Raw genomic sequence first — 20,145 nt, 5'->3', positions numbered from 1 at the left:
CTCCTGTCCCTCCAGCAGATGGCGGCAGAGGAAAACCCAGGCCAGCCTCCGTGGTTGTGTGTTTGTGTGTCTGTTGTGTCTTCAGGACTGGAGGTTCTGTGTCTTTAAGGCCGGGTCCTGCAGCTCTCTCTCGGCTGACGGTGCCACGCTGCGGCGCCTGCTCAGTGCGCCGGATCCTGGACCCGGACCCGGACCTGGACCTGGATCTCCTCTGTCCCGTGCGTCTCCTTTCACACCTCCGCCTCCCTGCTGTGTGTGTGTGTGTGTGTGTGTGTGTGTGTGAGAGCGGATGGACTGACGGAGCCTTTTGTTGTCAGACCGGTGGACCGTTCTGACTCTGACCGAAGGATGCGCCTCGGATCCGGATCTGGAACACGGTGAGGATCCGCCTGTTTCTGTCCGTCCGTCTGTTCTTTCCTTTATTCTCATTAGAATTTAATGATCTCGCGGGAAATTGAATCATCGCCTCGCCCCCCCCCCGGAGGCTGGGGGGGTTTGTTTACCATCACGGACCGACACCGGGATCCGTCGGGGCGGTCCGGTCCGGTTTGGGTGTCAGTGAATCTGGATCTCCCGGTGTGCCCGCCGCAGCTACAGCAACACAACAGATTACACACTTTAACGTTTACAGCGTCTGTTTTTAAGGCTTCCAGGAAAAAGGAGCTGGGCTGATAAAGATGTTAACTGTCAGCTGCATCATCAACCAAAGTGTAAACAACAAACACAAAGCTTTAAAGGGCCATCCGGTCTAAGCCCCGCCCACCTGGACTCCTCCCACCTTTCCAGGATTTGGGTTCTTTGATGTCTTTATATTTTATTGGATGGCTCAGAAAACAGATAGCCAATCAGAAGAGAGGATGAGACCTTGAAACTCTTAGCCCCTCCCCCTTCCCTCTCATCAGGGAGGAGGAGGGACATTTTCCCATAGACTTCAATACAATCTGAAAGTCCAGGTCTTTCGTGGTTTCGGGTTTTGGGTTTTGGGTTTTCTCGGTCTGGATGTTGGGCTCACAGCCGTTCCTGACACTCGGCGGTTTTTAATGATGTCATCTGTCCCGTCAGGTAGAGGGAGGAGCTCGGTCCGGTCTCCCGGTTTGGGCCTCCACCCTTCGTCCTGGGCCTCCGGCCAGAGCTGCTCTGTGATTTGGTGACCACACGCCGCCGCTGCCATCTGCTGCAGACGTGGGCTCGTATTTAAAGCTCCTGTGAGCGTCTTCTTTGGTTCAGACTGAGCTGAAATGCTGAAGTCTTTGTTGGAGTCAAAGTATCTGTGATGGCGAAGTGTCATTCAGAACGGCCGTCTGAGGGGAGCTCTGTAACGTTCCCTGTTAAAATTCAGCGGTGAGGAGAAGAAACAAAGCAGAAGGAGCAGGAAACAGATTCAGCAAAAAGAAAATGGCTTTTTTATTGTTAAATATAAAACCACAACAGAAAACCAGCAGCAAACCGCCAGGAAACTAAACTCGCCACCTACTGAGCCGCGAGCAGGAGCCAAATTCGACCCCATCGAGACGGGAGCGTCCATGTTGGCGCGAAGTGAAACTGAAGCTCCGAGCGGACTGAAGACTTTCATCCAGAAATAGAATTTACAGCCTTTATTATCCAACACGACAACCATCATCAACCGTCGTCTCCAGTTTCAGCAGCAGTGAATCCTCAGTGTGAAATCCAAGGTTGACTTTGTTCCTGCACACAAACCACTGGACCACAGGGTCAGGGATCCAGGCTGGACCTGCCTCAGGCTCCAGGTGCATTATGGGAAGGAGACCAGCTGATGTGGACAGCGTCCTGTCAGGAAACAGGAAGTCCTTCATTCATGTGGATGTTGCTCTGACCTAAACCCGGTCCAGACCAGGTCCAGGTCTTCATGGAAACAGTATTCTCTGACTTTCAGTCTCACTGCAGCAACATTCAGGAGGTCTGAGGAACAAAAACCAGTTTAAGGTGCTGACTCGGCTCCAGTCCAGCATCTGTGGGGTGAGCTGGACCAACAAGTCCAGATCCAAGAAAGATCCGCCTCACAACATCCAGGACTGACAGGATCTGCTGCTTATCCCAGAGCTCAGCTTCAGAGGTGGAGAGGAGTCCAGACCTCCAGGATCAGGATCCGGGTCAGGTGGTCTTAATGTTCTGTTTGGACTCGTCAGTCCACATCAGGAGACTTCAGGACGATCAATCCTACCTGTTGAACCTACAGCAGCCCAGACCTCGTTTAGAGTCAGACCTCGTTTAGAGTCCAGACCTCGTTTAGAGCCCAGAACCTCGTTTAGAGTCAGACCTCGTTTAGAGTCAGACCTCGTTTAGAGTCAGACCTTGTTTAGAGTCAGACCTCGTTTAGAGTCCAGACCTCGTTTAGAGTCCAGACCTCGTTTAGAGTCAGACCTCGTTTAGAGTCAGACCTCGTTTAGAGTCAGACCTCGTTTAGAGTCCAGACCTCGTTTAGAGTCAGACCTCGTTTAGAGTCCAGACCTCGTTTAGAGTCAGACCTCGTTTAGAGTCCAGACCTCGTTTAGAGCCCAGAACCTCGTTTAGAGTCAGACCTCGTTTAGAGCCCAGAACCTCGTTTAGAGCGCAGACCTCGTTTAGAGCCCAGAACCTCGTTTAGAGCCCAGACCTTGTTTAGAGCCCAGAACCTCGTTTAGAGTCAGACCTCGTTTAGAGTCAGACCTCGTTTAGAGTCAGACCTTGTTTAGAGTCAGACCTCGTTTAGAGTCCAGACCTCGTTTAGAGTCCAGACCTCGTTTAGAGTCAGACCTCGTTTAGAGTCCAGACCTCGTTTAGAGTCAGACCTCGTTTAGAGTCCAGACCTCGTTTAGAGTCAGACCTCGTTTAGAGTCCAGACCTCGTTTAGAGCCCAGAACCTCGTTTAGAGTCAGACCTCGTTTAGAGCCCAGAACCTCGTTTAGAGCGCAGACCTCGTTTAGAGCCCAGAACCTCGTTTAGAGCCCAGACCTTGTTTAGAGCCCAGAACCTCGTTTAGAGTCAGACCTCGTTTAGAGTCCAGACCTCGTTTAGAGCCCAGAACCTCGTTTAGAGTCAGACCTCGTTTAGAGCCCAGAACCTCGTTTAGAGTCAGACCTCGTTTAGAGTCAGACCTTGTTTAGAGTCAGACCTCGTTTAGAGCCCAGAACCTCGTTTAGAGCCCAGAACCTCGTTTAGAGTCAGACCTCGTTTAGAGTCAGACCTCGTTTAGAGTCAGACCTCGTTTAGAGCCCAGAACCTCGTTTAGAGCGCAGACCTCGTTTAGAGCCCAGAACCTCGTTTAGAGCGCAGACCTCGTTTAGAGCCCAGAACCTCGTTTAGAGTCAGACCTCCTTTAGAGCCCAGAACCTCGTTTAGAGCGCAGACCTCGTTTAGAGCCCAGAATCTCGTTTAGAGTCAGACCTCGTTTAGAGTCCAGACCTCGTTTAGAGCCCAGAACCTCGTTTAGAGTCAGACCTCGTTTAGAGCCCAGAACCTCGTTTAGAGTCAGACCTCGTTTAGAGTCAGACCTTGTTTAGAGTCAGACCTCGTTTAGAGCCCAGAACCTCGTTTAGAGCCCAGAACCTCGTTTAGAGTCAGACCTCGTTTAGAGTCAGACCTCGTTTAGAGTCAGACCTCGTTTAGAGTCAGACCTCGTTTAGAGCCCAGAACCTCGTTTAGAGCGCAGACCTCGTTTAGAGCCCAGAACCTCGTTTAGAGCGCAGACCTCGTTTAGAGCCCAGAACCTCGTTTAGAGTCAGACCTCCTTTAGAGCCCAGAACCTCGTTTAGAGCGCAGACCTCGTTTAGAGCCCAGAATCTCGTTTAGAGTCAGACCTCGTTTAGAGCCCAGAATCTCGTTTAGAGCGCAGAACCTCGTTTAGAGCGCAGACCTCGTTTAGAGTCCAGAATCTCGTTTAGAATCCAGAACCTCGTTTAGAGTCCAGAACCTCGTTTAGAGTCAGACCTTGTTTAGAGTCAGACCTCGTTTAGAGCCCAGAACCTCGTTTAGAGTCAGACCTCGTTTAGAGTCAGACCTCCTCCAGAGTCCAGACCTCAGAACTGATGGACCAGGGTTCTGGTCTTGCTCAGGTCCAGGATTTAACCTGCAGATTTGTTTGTTGGTTCATCATTCAGTCTTCAAACATCTAAAAAACAAAAATATGAGAAACAAAAATAAGAAATCATGACATTTTTGATGCTGATCGATCAGTTTGAGCGGATTGATGACGGTGAAGTCGTTCAGCTGTTGGATTCTGAGTCATCTTGTGTTGTCGTTGCTGTTGTTGAGCTCTTGCTCTCCTTTCTTTGCAGATATTGACATGAAGAAAGACATTGAGACTCTAATAGCAGAGGAACGTGCTGAGATCATCCTGAAATATGCGACGGTGAGTTCACAGACTGAGATCAGCTGATTCTGTCCAGATGGATCATGTCAGACCTTTTTTTTAGCCTCACACCAAAACACAGATGTATTTGGATCCATGTTCTGTATCCACTGAAAGATCCTGTTCATTCTGCATGAGCGGTGGATGTGGGTGGATGTGTGTGCGTTGCCAGGCGTGCATCAATAACACATTGTGTAATAAGATGTTTGCGCTTGTGGCTGATTTGATTGGAAAATTACATTAAGTCACACTGAAACAAAAACACACAGAAAAGAGCTAAAAAGAAATTTAGACCTCCATCTGGTCTCTGATTCTTGTGATGTCACATACAAAGGATCAGATCCTCTCCTCTGATTGGCCGTCTGGCCTGATGTTCCTGGCGCTCCGGACATGAGGTAGGAGACGGAAAACTGCTGAGATGGTTTCTGGTTCTTAAAACCAAAAATATATCATCTGGACATCAGCCCTTCAAAATAAAAGGCTGAAGAGGAGTCAGATCCTTGACCTTTAAAAACTGGACTTTAAGTCTTTAATTCATCAGAACAAGTTAAACAGAGCGGCTGAGCGGAGGGAAGGTGAGAACACGAGGCTCAGTGGTGAGCGGGGGGCGGGACTCGGTGGCAGACAGAGGTTAAATTTAGCTGGGGCGGCTGTGACACACTGCGTCCTGATTGACTTGACAACGACCTCCGGCGGCTGGCTGAACTCCCGGACAGTGAGACTGCTGTCACAGAGGAGAAGAGCCCAGCGGCATTCTGGGTAAACAAACAAACAAACAAACAAAACCTTCTTTCTATCCAGTGACCATCAGGTTATGAAGAGACATCAGAGTATATTGAAGTCTATGGGAAAACCCCCCTCCTCCTTCCTGATTTATCAGCTCAGTAAACGTTTTCCTTTAAGGGGGGGGGGGGGGGGGGTGTTACAACCCATAAGATGAATCTGCCTCTCCTGTAGATCTCCAAACACCATGCAGGTGGTTCCATGGTTGAACAGATATGGAGGGGGGGGGGTTATGTCACAGCTCAAAGTTTAACTTTGACATTCAGTCCATTCAGTCATAAATGAACGTGGCAGATTTAAGTCACCCCCCCACCCCCCCGTCCGTCCGTCCAGTCGCCCTCAGTGAGAAAGTATTTTTAGTCCTCTCACTTTCATGGTGCTGACATCACTAGTGGAGCCTCGGGGGGGTGGGGGCGGGGGGGGGGGCTCAGACTGCTGACTCAACCGTGATGAAGCCCCGCCCCTCCCCCCTCACTCCTGCCTGATTGGCTGCTTTCCAGATGGCAGCCAACCGACAGCAGAGGCCTCTGGTAGTCCTGTCGGAGGATTAGTTCCCTCTCTGTTATGTCAACACTGGGACAGATTGATGCGTTAAAGGATTTTCCGTGATACAAACCTTCGGAGCTCCAGCTGTAACTTTATCCTGCTGCTGTCTGTGTGTGAATGTGGATGAATGAAGCACAAATAACATTTCGAACATTTAGTCCTGGAGTTGAAGCATGAAAATAGTCCAGTGAGAGAAGAACCGAGCTGCAGCTCTGTGGGATGTTCTACAAACAGTGGTCCAGACTACGGGGTCAGGGGTCAGGGGTCAGAGGTCAGGGCTCGTTGATGGACCACGCGGTCTGATCCAACTGAGGAGCTGCTGGCTCTCAAACTGCAGAAGATGTTCATAAAAAACTCTGTAAAGAGTCTGCAGATACAATAAGGAGACGAAGTTTGAACATGTTCTCCTCCTTATCTGCTGCTGTGGAGCCCTGGAGCAAGGCACTCAACCCCAGCCTGCATCCGAGATACAGTGGTGTTAGCTTCAGTTTGTGTTTGTGTCTCCAGGGCAGGCAGGGCGGGGTGCAGATCGACCCCTGGGAGGACGCCGACTACAGCGTCTACAAAGTCATCGACCGCTTTGGCTTCATGCAGTAAGTGACACGTGTCGCTGCAGTTTCCCTCCGCTGGGCAGCGTTCCCCAACCATTGCTCCTCACAATGCTCTTCACTTCTTCTTCTTTTTTCAGTGAGGACGAACTACAAGCACCGACGGCTCATGAGGTCAAGGTAGATACTGAACCTCACAGACCTGATATTCATGACTGCCACTTGTTCCTCGTTCAAGGGTCAATTTCAGCTGATGATTTCTGACCCGTTTACTTGTTCGCTAGTTTTAAGGCCTTTAAAGAGGCGACGAAGAAGAAAGCCAAAGTTCAGGTTGATACTTCCTGTTTCCTCCTCCACAGCTGAAGCAGCTGGAGATCGAGCGAGCAGAGAAATGGCTAAAGATGGTGAAGAAGTGGGAGAAATACAAGGCCAGCAGCAGGGTGAGGAGAAGTCCACCTGGACCAGACTGAACGGTGTCACATGATTACAGCCAGCAGTGAATCACCAGAGTCCCGACAACAGAATGACTCACATCCAAACACATCCCGAACGTGACAGAAACTGACAGTTTTAGCTTCTTCTAACTCCTCATTTTGGCTTTCCGTCAGTTTTACTGTAGAAGAAGAGATAAAAACTAAACCAGCAGGGAGCTGCTTTCATCAGCATTACCTGGAAACAACCCGTCTCTTCTACAGTTTTAGCTCTGAACTTGATCCCTCTTCCTAACCCTAACCCTCCTTTTAGCAGAGCCAGAATTAGTTTGGAGCTAGTTGAGGTCAAACGCAGATAAAAAACACAACTCCAGATGAACAAACATGTTGCTCTGTTCCTCCCAGAAATGGAAGCCTCCACCTTCCCTACAGTTTGGTCACCTCCACAGAAAGGCGGAGGATGGAGAGAGCTGAGTGTGTTTTGGAAGTTATAAATGTGTGTTTTCTAGTTGCCATGTTTGGTTTCCAAAGTGTGGGTTGAAGGTCATCTGAGCCACACAGGTCAACAAGAACGTCATTTCAGACACACACACAGTTTAAACTCAGCATTTACGTCTCCGATGTGAAAAACTTTTGTTTTGTTCTTGTGAATATTGACATAGGAGGTGGTTAAACTTTCCGGTGACTCACATTTGAAAGCTTCAGCTCTCCGAACTTCTGGCTTTCATATCCACTCTGTGTTCATGTTTTCCTCCCTCTGTGTCTTCAGATGGTGAAACGGGTGTACAAGGGCATTCCCCTGCAGCTCCGAGGTCAGGCCTGGGCGCTGATGCTGGATGTGGAGAAGACGAAGAAGGAGAATGAGGGCAAATACGAGGTTTGCCATAATTTGATTCGTGTGGTCTCTTTGCGTCCCGTCATTCTGTCGACTGTTGACTCCAGCTGGAGTGAAGTCTGAATCAGAAATGTGTTGGCCAACACATAACACTGAAAATTATATTATATTAAAAGTCCAGATTAAAAAGGAAACAACAAATGGACGGGCTCATATTAAAAAGACAAATATTAATTTACACAATCCACTCCGAAACTCAAGTTTAAGTTTTTGCACTTTTTAATAATCGATTTGAAATCAGATGAGAAAATAGAATCGGGTCCAGCACGACTTTAGACCAGATTACCACAAAAACTGGAAAAAAGGCTGACGCTGACGCTACAAGTCCAGCTCAGAGGAAAAGAAAGAGAAGCAACACCTTCAGATTTATTTTGCTTATTTAATGAGACCCATCAGCTGCTCCGTGCTGAGTCCACCTATGAGACGAGGAGCATGTGCTGAGTTTTCAGAAGCAGGAATTACATCCAGAGAAATCCAGCAGCGCCTAACGTAACAACAACATCATGTTTCCTTCAGAGCTTCGCTGAGTTCCACTTCAGGAAACGGAGCTGTAGGACGGAGATGAAACATCTGAATCAGACAACAGCTGAATGAACTTTATCAGCTTCTTCATTTCCCTGATAGATACAGACCGGCCAGGTCCAGAGCACAAAGGTTACTGATTAAATGTTCGCAGGATCTCCATTTCTTCATCCATTTTTAGATAAATGCCAAACTTTTTTTCTTTCATTTTCTTAAATGTCAATAATTCATTAGTTTCTAGGTTATTTAATATTGATTAAAAATCTTCTGAATAAAGTAGGGTTTACATTTCTTTCTGACATTTTAGAACAGGAAAATTACTGATTGGTGTAAAACCTGCTTTTCTTTGTGTCCAGAATTTGGCAGAGAACAACTGAAGCATTTTGATTTTACAAGAAATCTGAAATAAAACGGTGTGAAATAAAAATTGATCTCTTGTGTACCTATCGGCTGTAACTCTGCCGACAAACTGAACAAATGGTCATTTTTAATAGATAAAATTTGATATGAATTGGTGATATTCACGTCTCTGATGGATTTGTCTGTGGATTTGTAAATGTCTCTGATTAGCCGGCTGAGCAGATGAACATTTAAATCCAAATATTTGTCCTGACACATATTTATCCTTTTCTCCATCACAACAAGCCGCAGGATTAACACAATACAACAGCAGTTTCCCAAAGTGGGCTGGATTAGTTTGGCAGGAGAAAAACAAGCCAATCAAATTGGACTGGAGATCTGGAACCGGAGTTCATGTTTCATATATTTATGTTTTATTGTAGAAAAATGCTGCTTATCATCCAAGAGAGTTGAATTGCTTATTTCCAGATATCTTGTTTCACCTGAGGCACCTGAGTCATCTGTACAGATGACAAAAATGGATTTCTCACATATCTGTGATCAAAACACATTCCAGCCTCTGAGCTGACTCACAAGCATCTTTTAACCACCGACCTCGTCGATGTTAACGCTCCTCTTGTCCTCCTCAGAAAATGAAGGAGCAGGCCAGACTCTACTCATCCGAGATCAAACAGATCGACCTGGACATCAACAGGACCTTTCGAAACCACATCATGTTCATGGATCGCTTCGGAGTCAAGTAAGTCAAATCAAGTGTTTGAATTCAGCAGTTTCTATCTGTGATTAGTTTTCCTCTGATGGAACATCTCTGACCGACGTTATGGCACGAATATTCCTCATCACGGCCTGAAGGCAGACCTGCGTGTGGTCTTTGACTCTCATCAGGTCTAGGCTCTATAATACAGAGAAGGCTCATCAGATGGATTCAAAAACTGTGATGTCACAAAATAGCTGTCTCCGCCCACTTGGATCCACAATCCATCTAAAGTCCAACGATTTAGCACCAAAGAGGACACCCATCTGGACAGTAACCTTTTGTGTTAGCAGCTTGTGTTTGCAGTCACATGCTCAGGTGTCCACATACTTTTGGCCACATGCCGCTGTTCAGGCCAGTCCAGATCCAGAAGGGAGAACAGAGCGCTGGATTTTAGGACCCCGGCGTGAACCGGACTGTGTGAGGGGCTGATCCTGCAGGCCGGTGATGTCAGTGGGGGGGGGGGCAGAAACAGCTTCAGTATTTAACAGAAGATCAGCAGCTCGGCACAAAAGCACCTTTTTACACAAACTCTGTTCGGGGGGTTGTGTTCTTCCCGGGCCTTTTTCATTGTGTAAAGTCTGTTGTGTGTTGTGTCGCCCTCTCTGTGGGCTGTTGTGCTCTCCAGTTTGTGTCACAGTCCAGTTCCAACAATCAACAACAAAATGACAACACTAACATCTGACTAGAAAACAAACAACTACAGTGTCGTCCCATTCAAAGATTTCTTTAATTTTTTTCTCCTCCCTTCGCTCCTTTCCTCTCCTCCTTTCCTTCCCTCTCTCCTCCTCCCTACAGGCAGCAGTCTCTATTCCACGTTCTTTCTGCGTATTCAGTCTACAACACAGTAAGTGTGTCTTTGTGGCTCATTTACACGAGACTTCTTTAAGTCCTCAGTTTTTTCCTTTCTGTGATGCCGACACAGTTTCTGCTGTCGGAGGCTGCAGGAAGCAAAATGGGATTATTTCCCAGTTTTTAATCAGAGTCACCTGGAGTCACCATTAAAAATATCAATATGATCGAGATATTCCTGCAGACGTTTAGGTGAATCAGTAACATTCAGTAATTAAAACATCATTTGTTTGGAGTTTTGATTTCCTCAGGTCACCATTAATCTCGCCTCGTGGTCGATATAGTTAACGGTCATTAAATACACTGCCGCCCTAAATGTTGAGGCTTAATGTGTCTTTTTTAACATCTTCATTTTTTAAGCCAAAGAAAACACAATCATTTTACATCCATTTTGTTTTGCCACAAAAAATATAAAATTAATTCCATAATTCAGTGTCTTATTAACATTATTAATGTTTTGGTGTATTTCTCCTCAAGATATGGAGACTCATTATTAAACCCTCACTTTTGTCCACTGACCCTGTTAGAATTCGTTATGTTGGATTTTAATTTCAAAACATGGAAATTAGATGTAAAATCAATCAACACCCCCCAAAAATAAAAAAGTCTCTGCAGGTTGTGATCAGGCCCGGAGGTGCTTTGAGCTAAATGCTAAAGTCAGCATGCTAATATGTTTACAGGTATAATTTTAATGTTTGTACTCTCAAAGCTTAGTTGGAGTTTTGGATAAAGTCAGTAGGATTCATCCTCTGGGGAACCTGATCGTCTGCATCAATTTCATGGCAATCTGACAGTTGCGTTGAGTCGAGACATTTTAGGGAACAGAGCTGCAGACAACGATTAAAAAAGCTCCTCAGTGTCTTCAGAAGTTGTTGTTTTTTTTTATAAATCACTTTAAGTCCAACTATCCTACAAAAAACTGGTATTTTAATTATCGGGGAAAAACGCTGAGTCTGGTTAGTTTCCTTTAGGGACCCGGACGGCGTGGAGAATAATTCAGGATCAGGGAGCTTTACGTCAGGAAGCTGCCCTTCATGCTTCAGAGCAGGAAAACCAAACAGTGAAGGTGGGAATGTGCTCTGTTCGTCTGTCTGTGCTGTCGCCTGCAGGAGGTGAGCTACTGCCAAGGGATGAGTCAGATCGCCGCCCTGCTGCTCATGTTCATGAACGAAGAGGACGCCTTCTGGGCCCTGTCACAGCTGCTGACCAATCAGAAACACGCCATGCACGGTGAGACGCCACAGTGAACTCATCTGAACGTGAAAATGAAAAACGGCCTCTTGCATGTTCTCCAGATGAAGCGCTGGTGTCTCCGCAGGGCAGAGAGCTCAGCGGTGTTAACAGAGAAGGCTCCTCTCTGCTCTTTCTCTCCTGTTCAAGGTTTTTTTGTTCCCGGCTTTCCGAAACTTCAGCGATACCAGTCGCATCACGATCAGATTATTTCCAAACTCATCCCCAAACTGAAGAAGCATCTGGTGAGGTCACAGTGACAGTGAAGGCCAATCTGTGATGACGTTTAATGTGATTTTCTGGCGGTTTACTGTCTCGCTCTGTCTCTCTCTCTCCAGGACAAAGAGCAGATGTCTGCAGGGATCTACAGCACCAAATGGTTCTTACAGTGTTTTATTGACAGGGTGAGGAACTTTATCTATAACCTGTTCCTTAAAAGTCCACTTGGTCTACAGGTAGACCGCCACGTGGTCGGGTCCAGGTTCTGTATTTATGCAGTGAGCGTATCAAAGCTTTCAGTCCAGATTCAGAACCTCAGCAACAGTGGAGTCCAACCTTGGATTTGGTCTCTGAGTTTTTCTGACATGTTTATTGGATTCCTCACAAAGCAGTCAGCCAATCAGAGCTGAGGCTCAGATCCCTGTCTTTGATTGGCTGAGCTGTTTTCACAGCATCAGTGTTGCAGTCACAGATGTTTTGGCTTTATTTGTTATGCACAAGTTGATAAGAGATCGTGTGATTCTAATTGGACTCAGTGACATTTAGTTTGTTTGGAGGACTGAAGCGCTGCAGTCAGTTAGCATCAGAGCTGCTACGCTATCCACCTACAGAAAGATGAGGAAACATCCCATCATCTCAACACTGACTGTCAACGAAGAACGACGGAAAAACAGCAAGTTGTTACCAAGAATGACTGAAACAAGAAATTTGTCAGGTTGCCTTTAAAAATCAGATTTTAACTGATTTCAGCAGAAAACGGGGCTGCTGATATTTGAGCTGGGGGACGCTGCATCAGAGGAGCATTTAGAGCTGTTAAGCTAAACTGCTATTAGTCTCCTCCATGTGTGCCCACAATCCTGCGGTGCTGGTCTGGCAGGTTTCGGCTGCTGTCAGCACTTCTTGGGCCCGGCTCAGAGGGGCCCGTGGGTCTCTGAGGTCTGGCAGAGAACCAAAGAAATCTCCTGACTCCGGCAAGGACCAGAACCGCACATATGTGGAAACCGCTGGTGTTAACACAGCAGGCTGACTCGCAGTGATTCGGTGACTCTGTCGTGTTTGTCTGCAGACGCCGTTCACCCTGACCCTCCGTCTGTGGGACATCTTCATCCTGGAGGGGGAGAGGCTGCTCACCGCCATGTCCTACACCATCCTGAAGATACACAGGAGTAAGGAGACGACCGCTGGCTCACCACTAAACATAAATCATTATCTGCTCCAGCTGCTTTCACAACAGACTTTTCTCTAAATGAGTTCAAAGGTCATTGTTACTAGATCAATAGATCAATAGATTTCTTATTAAGGTGAACATTTGTTGTTCATGATGTTCTTATTTTCCCTCAAATATTAAATATCATCTGAACACAAGCAGCTGAATGAGAGGCCTCGTCCTGCAGCGGCTGGTCGACGGAGGTTTTTAATGTTTTGTGTTTTTCCTGCAGAACGCCTGCTGAAGATGTCGCTGGAGGAGCTCAGAGAGTTTCTGCAGGAGCGGATCGTTCACACTTTCTTCTACAGTGACGATGTGATCGTGGAGCAGCTGCAGGTCTCCATGGCTGAGCTGAGAAAGATGAAGCTGGACCTTCCTCCTCCAGGTAACCACCTAATAATGAGTGAAATGGTAACGAAGATGTTTTCAGTTGGGAACTAACTGCTTTCCTCCCTCATGACGTCTGAGCTCAGAAGAAGCATGAAAGTGTGGCTGAGGGCAGCGACTGTTTCGTTGTGACATCACACAGTAACAGCTCCCTCCTCCTCTCTTTGAGTTAGGGGCGGAGTCAAGCATTGCTGAGGTAGTAAGAGTGAAGCAGCGTCCCTCTTTATTAGAGGTCTCAGGATTGATCACATGACATCCATTTAAATGATGTCATCACAGATTTAGCTCTAAATGAAGAGTCCGTCTCTCTGCAGAGTCTCAGTTCTTCTGTGTTATTTTCAGGGAAGCTGGATGAGTTGCCTCGTAAGCCTCTGGGCCAGGAGCTGCCGGTGCTGCTGAGTCCGGTCCAGTCCTCCGGGGGCAAGTCGCCGTCAGCCAGCGGGCTCCCCAGAGCCAGCCTGAGCCTCCACATCATCTCCCACCAGCCAGACTCCATATCCCCCAACCAAAGCCCCTCCAAAGACCCGAAGGATCTCGACGCCGCGGATGATGAGGAGGTGCCGCTGCCTTCTCCAGATCCCATCATCATCCACAGCCAGGCCCTGCTCACCCCCGATGGCTCCCCGCTGATGGGGCCTCCACCTTATCGGCCCCCAGGGAGCAACACTGCAGTCGCAGCAGAGCAGCCACCAGCCCTGGATCAGGAAAGGGATGAAAAGCGACCTGATGTGGTGGATTCGTATTTGCTGTCCTCTACAGACGACTCTTCGGCAGCCTTTAGTACTGACCAGTCCTCCTCCACCATCCCTCTGACTTCTTCTGCTCCTGCCGTCCAGGCGGCCTCGCTGGATTTGGACCCGGACCTCACTGAAGGCCTGTCGGCGGTGGAGGTGGCTGAGGACCGGTACCTGGTCCAGCTGCTGGAGAAGGCCTCCTCTCTGGGCAGCAACAACAGTCTGAAGCAGGACTGCAGCGCAGCAGCGGAGGAAACACCGACTCCAGACGTGTCCTGAAACAAACGGATCATCGGCTTACTTTACTGGATTATACATCAGTGATGATGTCACCAGGAGGCTTTTGGTGAAGAACCACCAACTTAGAACATTTTTCAGGCAGATTATCGGTGTCGAGCAATACTTGCTCAAAACGTGTGGTACCAGTTTCAGCACTGTTCCTGGTGATTCCATTGTCAGTTTTGCAAAGTAAATTTATTAACTTTCTTAAAAGTTTTGTAACAACCCCACGAAGCATTTTTTCTGCTTCAGTTATTTAAATCTGTTTCGATGTGAAGGGACAGCCTGATTGTCAGTTACAGTGATGTGGTTCTTAAGTGTTACACAGTGGATGATCTTTATTTTTTCAGTTGAGGTTTATCAAGGAAATAACTTTAAATTGAATCAAAGTTTAAATCTCATAATATCTACCGTTAATGTGTTCCGTTCAAACATTGTCTAAGAAACAATCTAAATCCAAACAAACAGAGCAGGAGATTTGACTCAGCTGCATGAAGACAGCCTTATCTGATCCCTGCCTAATAATAACCAGAATAGTGTTGCATCTCGCTTTCATTATATTATTATATTGTGCAGGATTGTACAAATAGCAGTTATGCTGCAAACCCACACTGATTTCTGCAGGGACACTGTGTTTGCTTCTGCATCCCCCACATGAGTCGGCTCTCAGAAATTGCCTCCTTCAGTAATCTGATCTTCTTTGTACATTCACAGATAATCTCTCGTCACACAGGTGCTTCAGCCTGAATGCCTCCTCCTGCAGCTCACACACCTCCGGCCCTCGTCTAAATAGAACAGATAAAAAAAGATTCCCTCAGCGAAGGAAGTGGAAACACTTTTAGTCCTGCGCTCCAAAAACCCAACTGTAGTTTAAGTGGAAACACTCCCAATCGGTCATCAATTGCGCCGTAGGTTAATGCAGTTTTACTTGCAGAATAACAAATACGGTCATTGTCAGACAAAGAAATGGAAGTAATTAATCACGACATTACTTCAACCTCAAATCCCCTCTCACACCTTCTCCTGTTATTTGCATTTAGAGAGTTTGTGGTTTGTAGAATAAATGAGATCCTGCTCTCGGACGAGAAGCCGGATGATTTAGGGTTCAATCAGAACCCGTTTCAGGACTCTGAGGGACTCGACATCACATCTAAACGGTTTCCTGCTTGGCTGAGAGGGTCTGAATGACCTGGAGAGTTGCGTCACCCTTTACAGGAAAACACACATTTTTGTAGTTTTGTAATGTCAGAGAACAAAACGTTTGCATAGTCAGCCTTTGTAAAATGTTTGCTAGCAGAGTCACAGTTTTATTTTTTGTACTAATGTCTGGATGCCTTATTGGGGTTCGGCTTGGGTTCTTCTGTGGACACATTGTGATATTTCCTGCACAGCGGCAGAGGAAGTGAGACTGAACATGAAGCCTCTGACATGGTGAGCTGGCTCACTCTTATGATTGTACACATTCAAACCTATTGAGCTCAGTTTAAAGACGTTCTAGCTCAGTAATTTATTGTTTTAGCGCCTTAGAAAGGCGTCCAGGTGGTTTTAATATCTGCTCTTGTGCTCATCCTTCTCGAGAACTGGAGTATTTGCTGCCATAAGAAAGTAGACATTTTGATCTCCATGTAGATGATTCTGCCTCTGTTAATATTGTGTTTAGAAATGTACACTATTGTAGAATCGGTAGGAGGCCTTAGGACTGGTTTTCCCATCTGAAGGTAGAGAAACTCATTTCTTCAGCTTTGTTCTTAGAAACAGTGAAAGGTTGACATCTTGTGGTTGGTTTAGTTCAAGCATGTCTCTATATCGATGTAGCCAAGGAGAGTAGGAATGTTTTGAACTTTTAGATTTCATCCAAATTAGAAACAAAAATAATCTGATAAAAATCTTCTCACAATTTGAGGCCATTTTTCTGAATTCTGTGAATATTTGTGGCATTTTATGACATTTGACTGTATTTCAATTGTAAAACATCAGATAATCTAAATAGTTATTGATCAAAGTTAAACCAATTTGGCAGTTTTAGTGACTGTTGTTGAATGAAATGAAGTTATTGTTGTGTGACATTGTTAGGCACTTCACATCAGATAGTGTGTGTTTATTGTACATTGAAATACAAAGAACCTTTTACTGGGTCTTTGAGGAAGGTGATGAAACCCTGGAGCCGAAACTATAAAAACTCTTATCATCCTTAATCTGTGTGCTTCCTTCTTTACCTTATAGAGCGCTGTGAAATGGAGTGAACTTTATTTACTCTTTAAAAGGGATAAAACAAAGAAGAAGAATGTGAACGTATTTGGGTTCTGTGTCGTTTCCAGGCTCAGTACTTTTCACTAATGTCCACAGTTCTGCTCTCCAGGTACTTGGCATTTCTCTCGCCTTCTTTGAAAGCTGGAATAATATTTATGACCATCCAGGAAAACGAGGCAGCTGCCCCAGGGGCCCTGAAAAGCCCAGTTTCCCTCCTCATTACATGGTTTCACATCATTTGAATAATTGCACACGTTGTAAATTAGCATTCATGGTAAATTCTTAGTATATTCCATCTTACATTCAGCATATTGTGTTAAAAACACTGGGAAAGGTCATGTGACTTCATCACAGGCTGCAGCCCAGAGTCATTTTTCATTATCAATACATCTGACATTAGTTTCCTTTAATAATTAATGGTTTGCTTAAAATCTAAAATGCCACAAAATACCCCGAAGACATTCTGTTGTTTTATGGAAACAAGCCCCAGAAATAACCACCCAGAGCTGCTGACACTGTGATTACTGTCAAAGAAAACACAACAGGCACAAACACGTGTTTAGTTATGTATTTTTATGTATTTTCATGAATATTCATGAATATTCATGAATATTCATGAATATTTATGAGATTCAGACACAGATGTGTCTGAGGTGAATCCTCCAGTCTCTGTTTAATCAGCTGAACCTGCAAAATGCACTGGAATATATTCTATAATTTACAGTAAATGCTACTAAAATGACAGCTGCAGGGATCCGGACCGATCCGGTTAACTGGTCCGGTTAGAGGATCCGAACTGATCCGGACCTGGTGTCAGACTGAACAGCTGTTTAATTGGAATGACATCATGTTAGCAGGTGGACACAGACGGAAAGGTAAAACATTTTCCCCAACATGTCTAAATGTCTAAAATATGACCGGCTGATGTTTCCACTGTTTTCATGTTTTCACTGTTTTCACTGTTTCTTCACTGTTTTCGCTGTTTTCACTGTTTCTTCACTGTTTTCACTGTTTTCACTGTTTCTTCACTGTTTTCACTGTTTTCTCGCTGTTTTTTCACTGTTTTCATGTTTTCACTGTTTTCACTGTTTCTTCACTGTTTTCATGTTTTCATGTTTTCACTGTTTTCACTGTTTCTTCACTGTTTTCGCTGTTTTCACTGTTTCCACTGTTTTCATGTTTTCATGTTTTCACTGTTTTCACTGTTTCTTCACTGTTTTCATTGTTTTCACTGTTTTCACTGTTTTCATGTTTTCACTGTTTTCACTGTTTTCACTGTTTTCATGTTTTCACTGTTTTCATGTTTTCACTGTTTTCACTGTTTTCACTGTTTTCATGTTTTCACTGTTTTCATTGTTTTCACTGTTTCTTCACTGTTTCTTCACTGTTTTCACTGTTTTCTCGCTGTTTTTTCGCTGTTTTCACTGTTTTCACTGTTTCTTCACTGTTTCTTCACTGTTTTCAGTGTTTTCACTGTTTTCATGTTTTCACTGTTTTCATTGTTTTCACTGTTTCTTCACTGTTTTCACTGTTTTCACTGTTTTCATGTTTTCACTGTTTTCATTGTTTTCACTGTTTCTTCACTGTTTCTTCACTGTTTTCACTGTTTTCTCGCTGTTTTTTCGCTGTTTTCACTGTTTTCACTGTTTTCACTGTTTCTTCACTGTTTCTTCACTGTTTTCAGTGTTTTCACTGTTTTCATGTTTTCACTGTTTTCATTGTTTTCACTGTTTCTTCACTGTTTTCACTGTTTTCACTGTTTTCATGTTTTCACTGTTTTCATTGTTTCTTCACTGTTTTCACTGTTTCTTCACTGTTTTCATGTTTTCACTGTTTTCATGTTTTCACTGTTCACTGTGGCTTCACTGTTTTCACTGTTTTCTCGCTGTTTTTTCGTTGTTTTCACTGTTTTTTCGTTGTTTTCACTGTTTTTTCGCTGTTTTCACTGTTTTTTCGCTGTTTTCACTGTTTTCTCTGTTTTCATGTTTTCACTGTTTTCACTGTTTTCACTGTTTCTTCACTGTTTTCACTGTTTTCACTGTTTTCATGTTTTCACTGTTTTCATTGTTTTCACTGTTTCTTCACTGTTTTCACTGTTTTCATGTTTTCACTGTTTTCATTGTTTCTTCACTGTTTTCACTGTTTTCACTGTTTTCATGTTTTCACTGTTTTCACTGTTTTCATTGTTTTCATGTTTTCACTGTTTTCATGTTTTCACTGTTTTCATGTTTTCACTGTTTTCACTGTTCACTGCGTCTTCACTGTTTTCACTGTTTTCTCGCTGTTTTTTCGTTGTTTTCTCTATTTTCACTGTTTTCACTGTTTTCTCTGTTTTCGCTGTTTTCACTGTTTTCGCTTTTGTTGCTGTTTTTTCACAGTTTTTTCGCTGTTGTCGCTGTCTGTCTGTTCATTTGTACAGAAATAAGTGAGCCAAACATTTTCTTCGACAGCTAGCAGCTACTTTAGCTAACTCAGGTCTGACTCAGGTCAGAACCGAACCGACCTGATCTGATCCGGACTGGACTTAAGTCAGAAACGGTTCTTCCATGTTAGTGAAACCAGTCCAGACTTAATAAATGTATCTATATATATCTATATATAAGTAATCTAAGTGTGTTGGTCTCTCATTCTGACCAGGCAGAAAATACTGATGTGTTTATTTGACCTGGAAGAGCAGCTTAATTAGCTTAATGCTAATGTGACTCCATCTAAAACGATTAAACACCAACTTTTCTCAGACAAAACTAATGAGCACATTATGACTCAACTGGTTAACTCTCATTAAGAAAAACTAATAACAGATTTATTATGTAATTTGGGAGTCTGTGCTTCGTTAGCGCTGACTTTAGCTGTCATGGTGAACCAGATTAGCTTTAAACCCGGACTGATCAAAGCTGGACTCGGTTTTCCCAGAAAAGACCAAGAATCAGTAAAAAACTAAATATTTATGGACACAGCCCAGATTTAACTAATCTAAGACGGGCATTTTTGATCAGGACCTGGCCTGATACTGACAGGAGAACAGCTAATGTTAGCTTAATGTTAGCTTTCAGGAAAAGGTCTTCCTCCATCTTTAAAAACTCACCAACACCTCAAAACAAAATTCATTAAGAAATTATGACTCGTCGTTGACTTGTTGTTTTATTATGTTTTCATGAACACAATCAACGTTTCACTGACTTATTGTGTGTCTAAATCTTTGACACTGTCTGACACTGAGGAGGAAATCAGAAGTTCTAGATATAAATTCACCCAGTCAGGAGCTCATCAAAAGAAAAAGAAAAAATATAAAAAGCAAAAAACAGAACATCATCCATTCAAAATATGAAAAAACATTATCCAGTCAGCAGGTTCCAATCTCCAGATATTAATACGGATACCTCAGGATGTTTAGTCTGCGTCCTGGAGAACTTCACGTGGAACTTCAGCGGCTGACTTTGGTGGAATGTACTCGTATTATTATGATAAGACTGAATTCTCTCTGTACGTAATACGGTCTCATACCAGCTGCCAAGAATTCAGTATCTGGACAGCACATCTTCACCTTCACAGCAACAATTCTTCTGTCTCTGAGTGAAGTCAGGTAGTTCCACACAGGAATCGGATGTTTTCATGCAACCAGGTTTCAGTAAAACACACGAGTCTTCACCAATATCTCCGTCTCATCACGTTTGTTGGGCAGAGTTGACATTTCCCATGACATCAATATCTCCATGACCTTTGAACCAGCAGGGCGACCACTCAGCTGGAATCGGGTGGTATCCTCCAGATTTGCCCGGTTTCAATGAAAGACGCTCTTC

At 44.7% G+C, this 20,145-nt stretch overlaps 1 protein-coding gene across 2 annotated transcripts; it reads left to right on the top strand.

Moving 5' to 3' along the window:
* The first annotated feature begins 199 nt into the window (after positions 1 to 199).
* Positions 200 to 16,256, top strand: LOC115041077 (USP6 N-terminal-like protein). Of its 2 annotated transcripts, XM_029498367.1 has the most exons (14): positions 200 to 377; positions 4,275 to 4,348; positions 6,185 to 6,270; positions 6,366 to 6,405; positions 6,585 to 6,665; positions 7,426 to 7,533; positions 9,063 to 9,172; positions 9,986 to 10,034; positions 11,149 to 11,269; positions 11,420 to 11,514; positions 11,608 to 11,673; positions 12,555 to 12,654; positions 12,928 to 13,080; positions 13,425 to 16,256. In XM_029498367.1, exons 2-14 carry the CDS (start codon positions 4,283 to 4,285, stop codon positions 14,093 to 14,095), a joined length of 1,746 nt encoding a protein of 581 aa, XP_029354227.1. In that variant the 5' UTR covers positions 200 to 377; positions 4,275 to 4,282; the 3' UTR covers positions 14,096 to 16,256. The 2 variants fall into 2 exon arrangements, with proteins under 2 accessions (XP_029354227.1, XP_029354228.1); XM_029498368.1 differs by lacking the exon at positions 200 to 377 and having other exon boundaries at positions 4,308 to 4,348; positions 6,190 to 6,270.
* The last annotated feature ends 3,889 nt before the right edge of the window (positions 16,257 to 20,145 follow it).

Source organism: Echeneis naucrates, chromosome 3, assembly GCF_900963305.1.
Source record: "Echeneis naucrates chromosome 3, fEcheNa1.1, whole genome shotgun sequence".
Taxonomy (NCBI): domain Eukaryota; kingdom Metazoa; phylum Chordata; class Actinopteri; order Carangiformes; family Echeneidae; genus Echeneis; species Echeneis naucrates.
The sequence above is the reverse complement of the archived record's forward strand: the minus strand, read 5'-3'. Positions and strand labels throughout refer to the sequence as shown.

Excerpts from the sequence above, each read along its gene's own strand:
- LOC115041077 (XM_029498367.1), top strand. The coding sequence starts at position 4,283 with ATGAAGAAAGACATTGAGACTCTAATAGCAGAGGAACGTGCTGAGATC. Across the intron at positions 11,270-11,419 it reads TCAGAAACACGCCATGCACG|GTTTTTTTGTTCCCGGCTTT; the intron begins GTGAGACGCCAC and ends CTCCTGTTCAAG. Across the intron at positions 11,515-11,607 it reads CCAAACTGAAGAAGCATCTG|GACAAAGAGCAGATGTCTGC; the intron begins GTGAGGTCACAG and ends CTCTCTCTCCAG.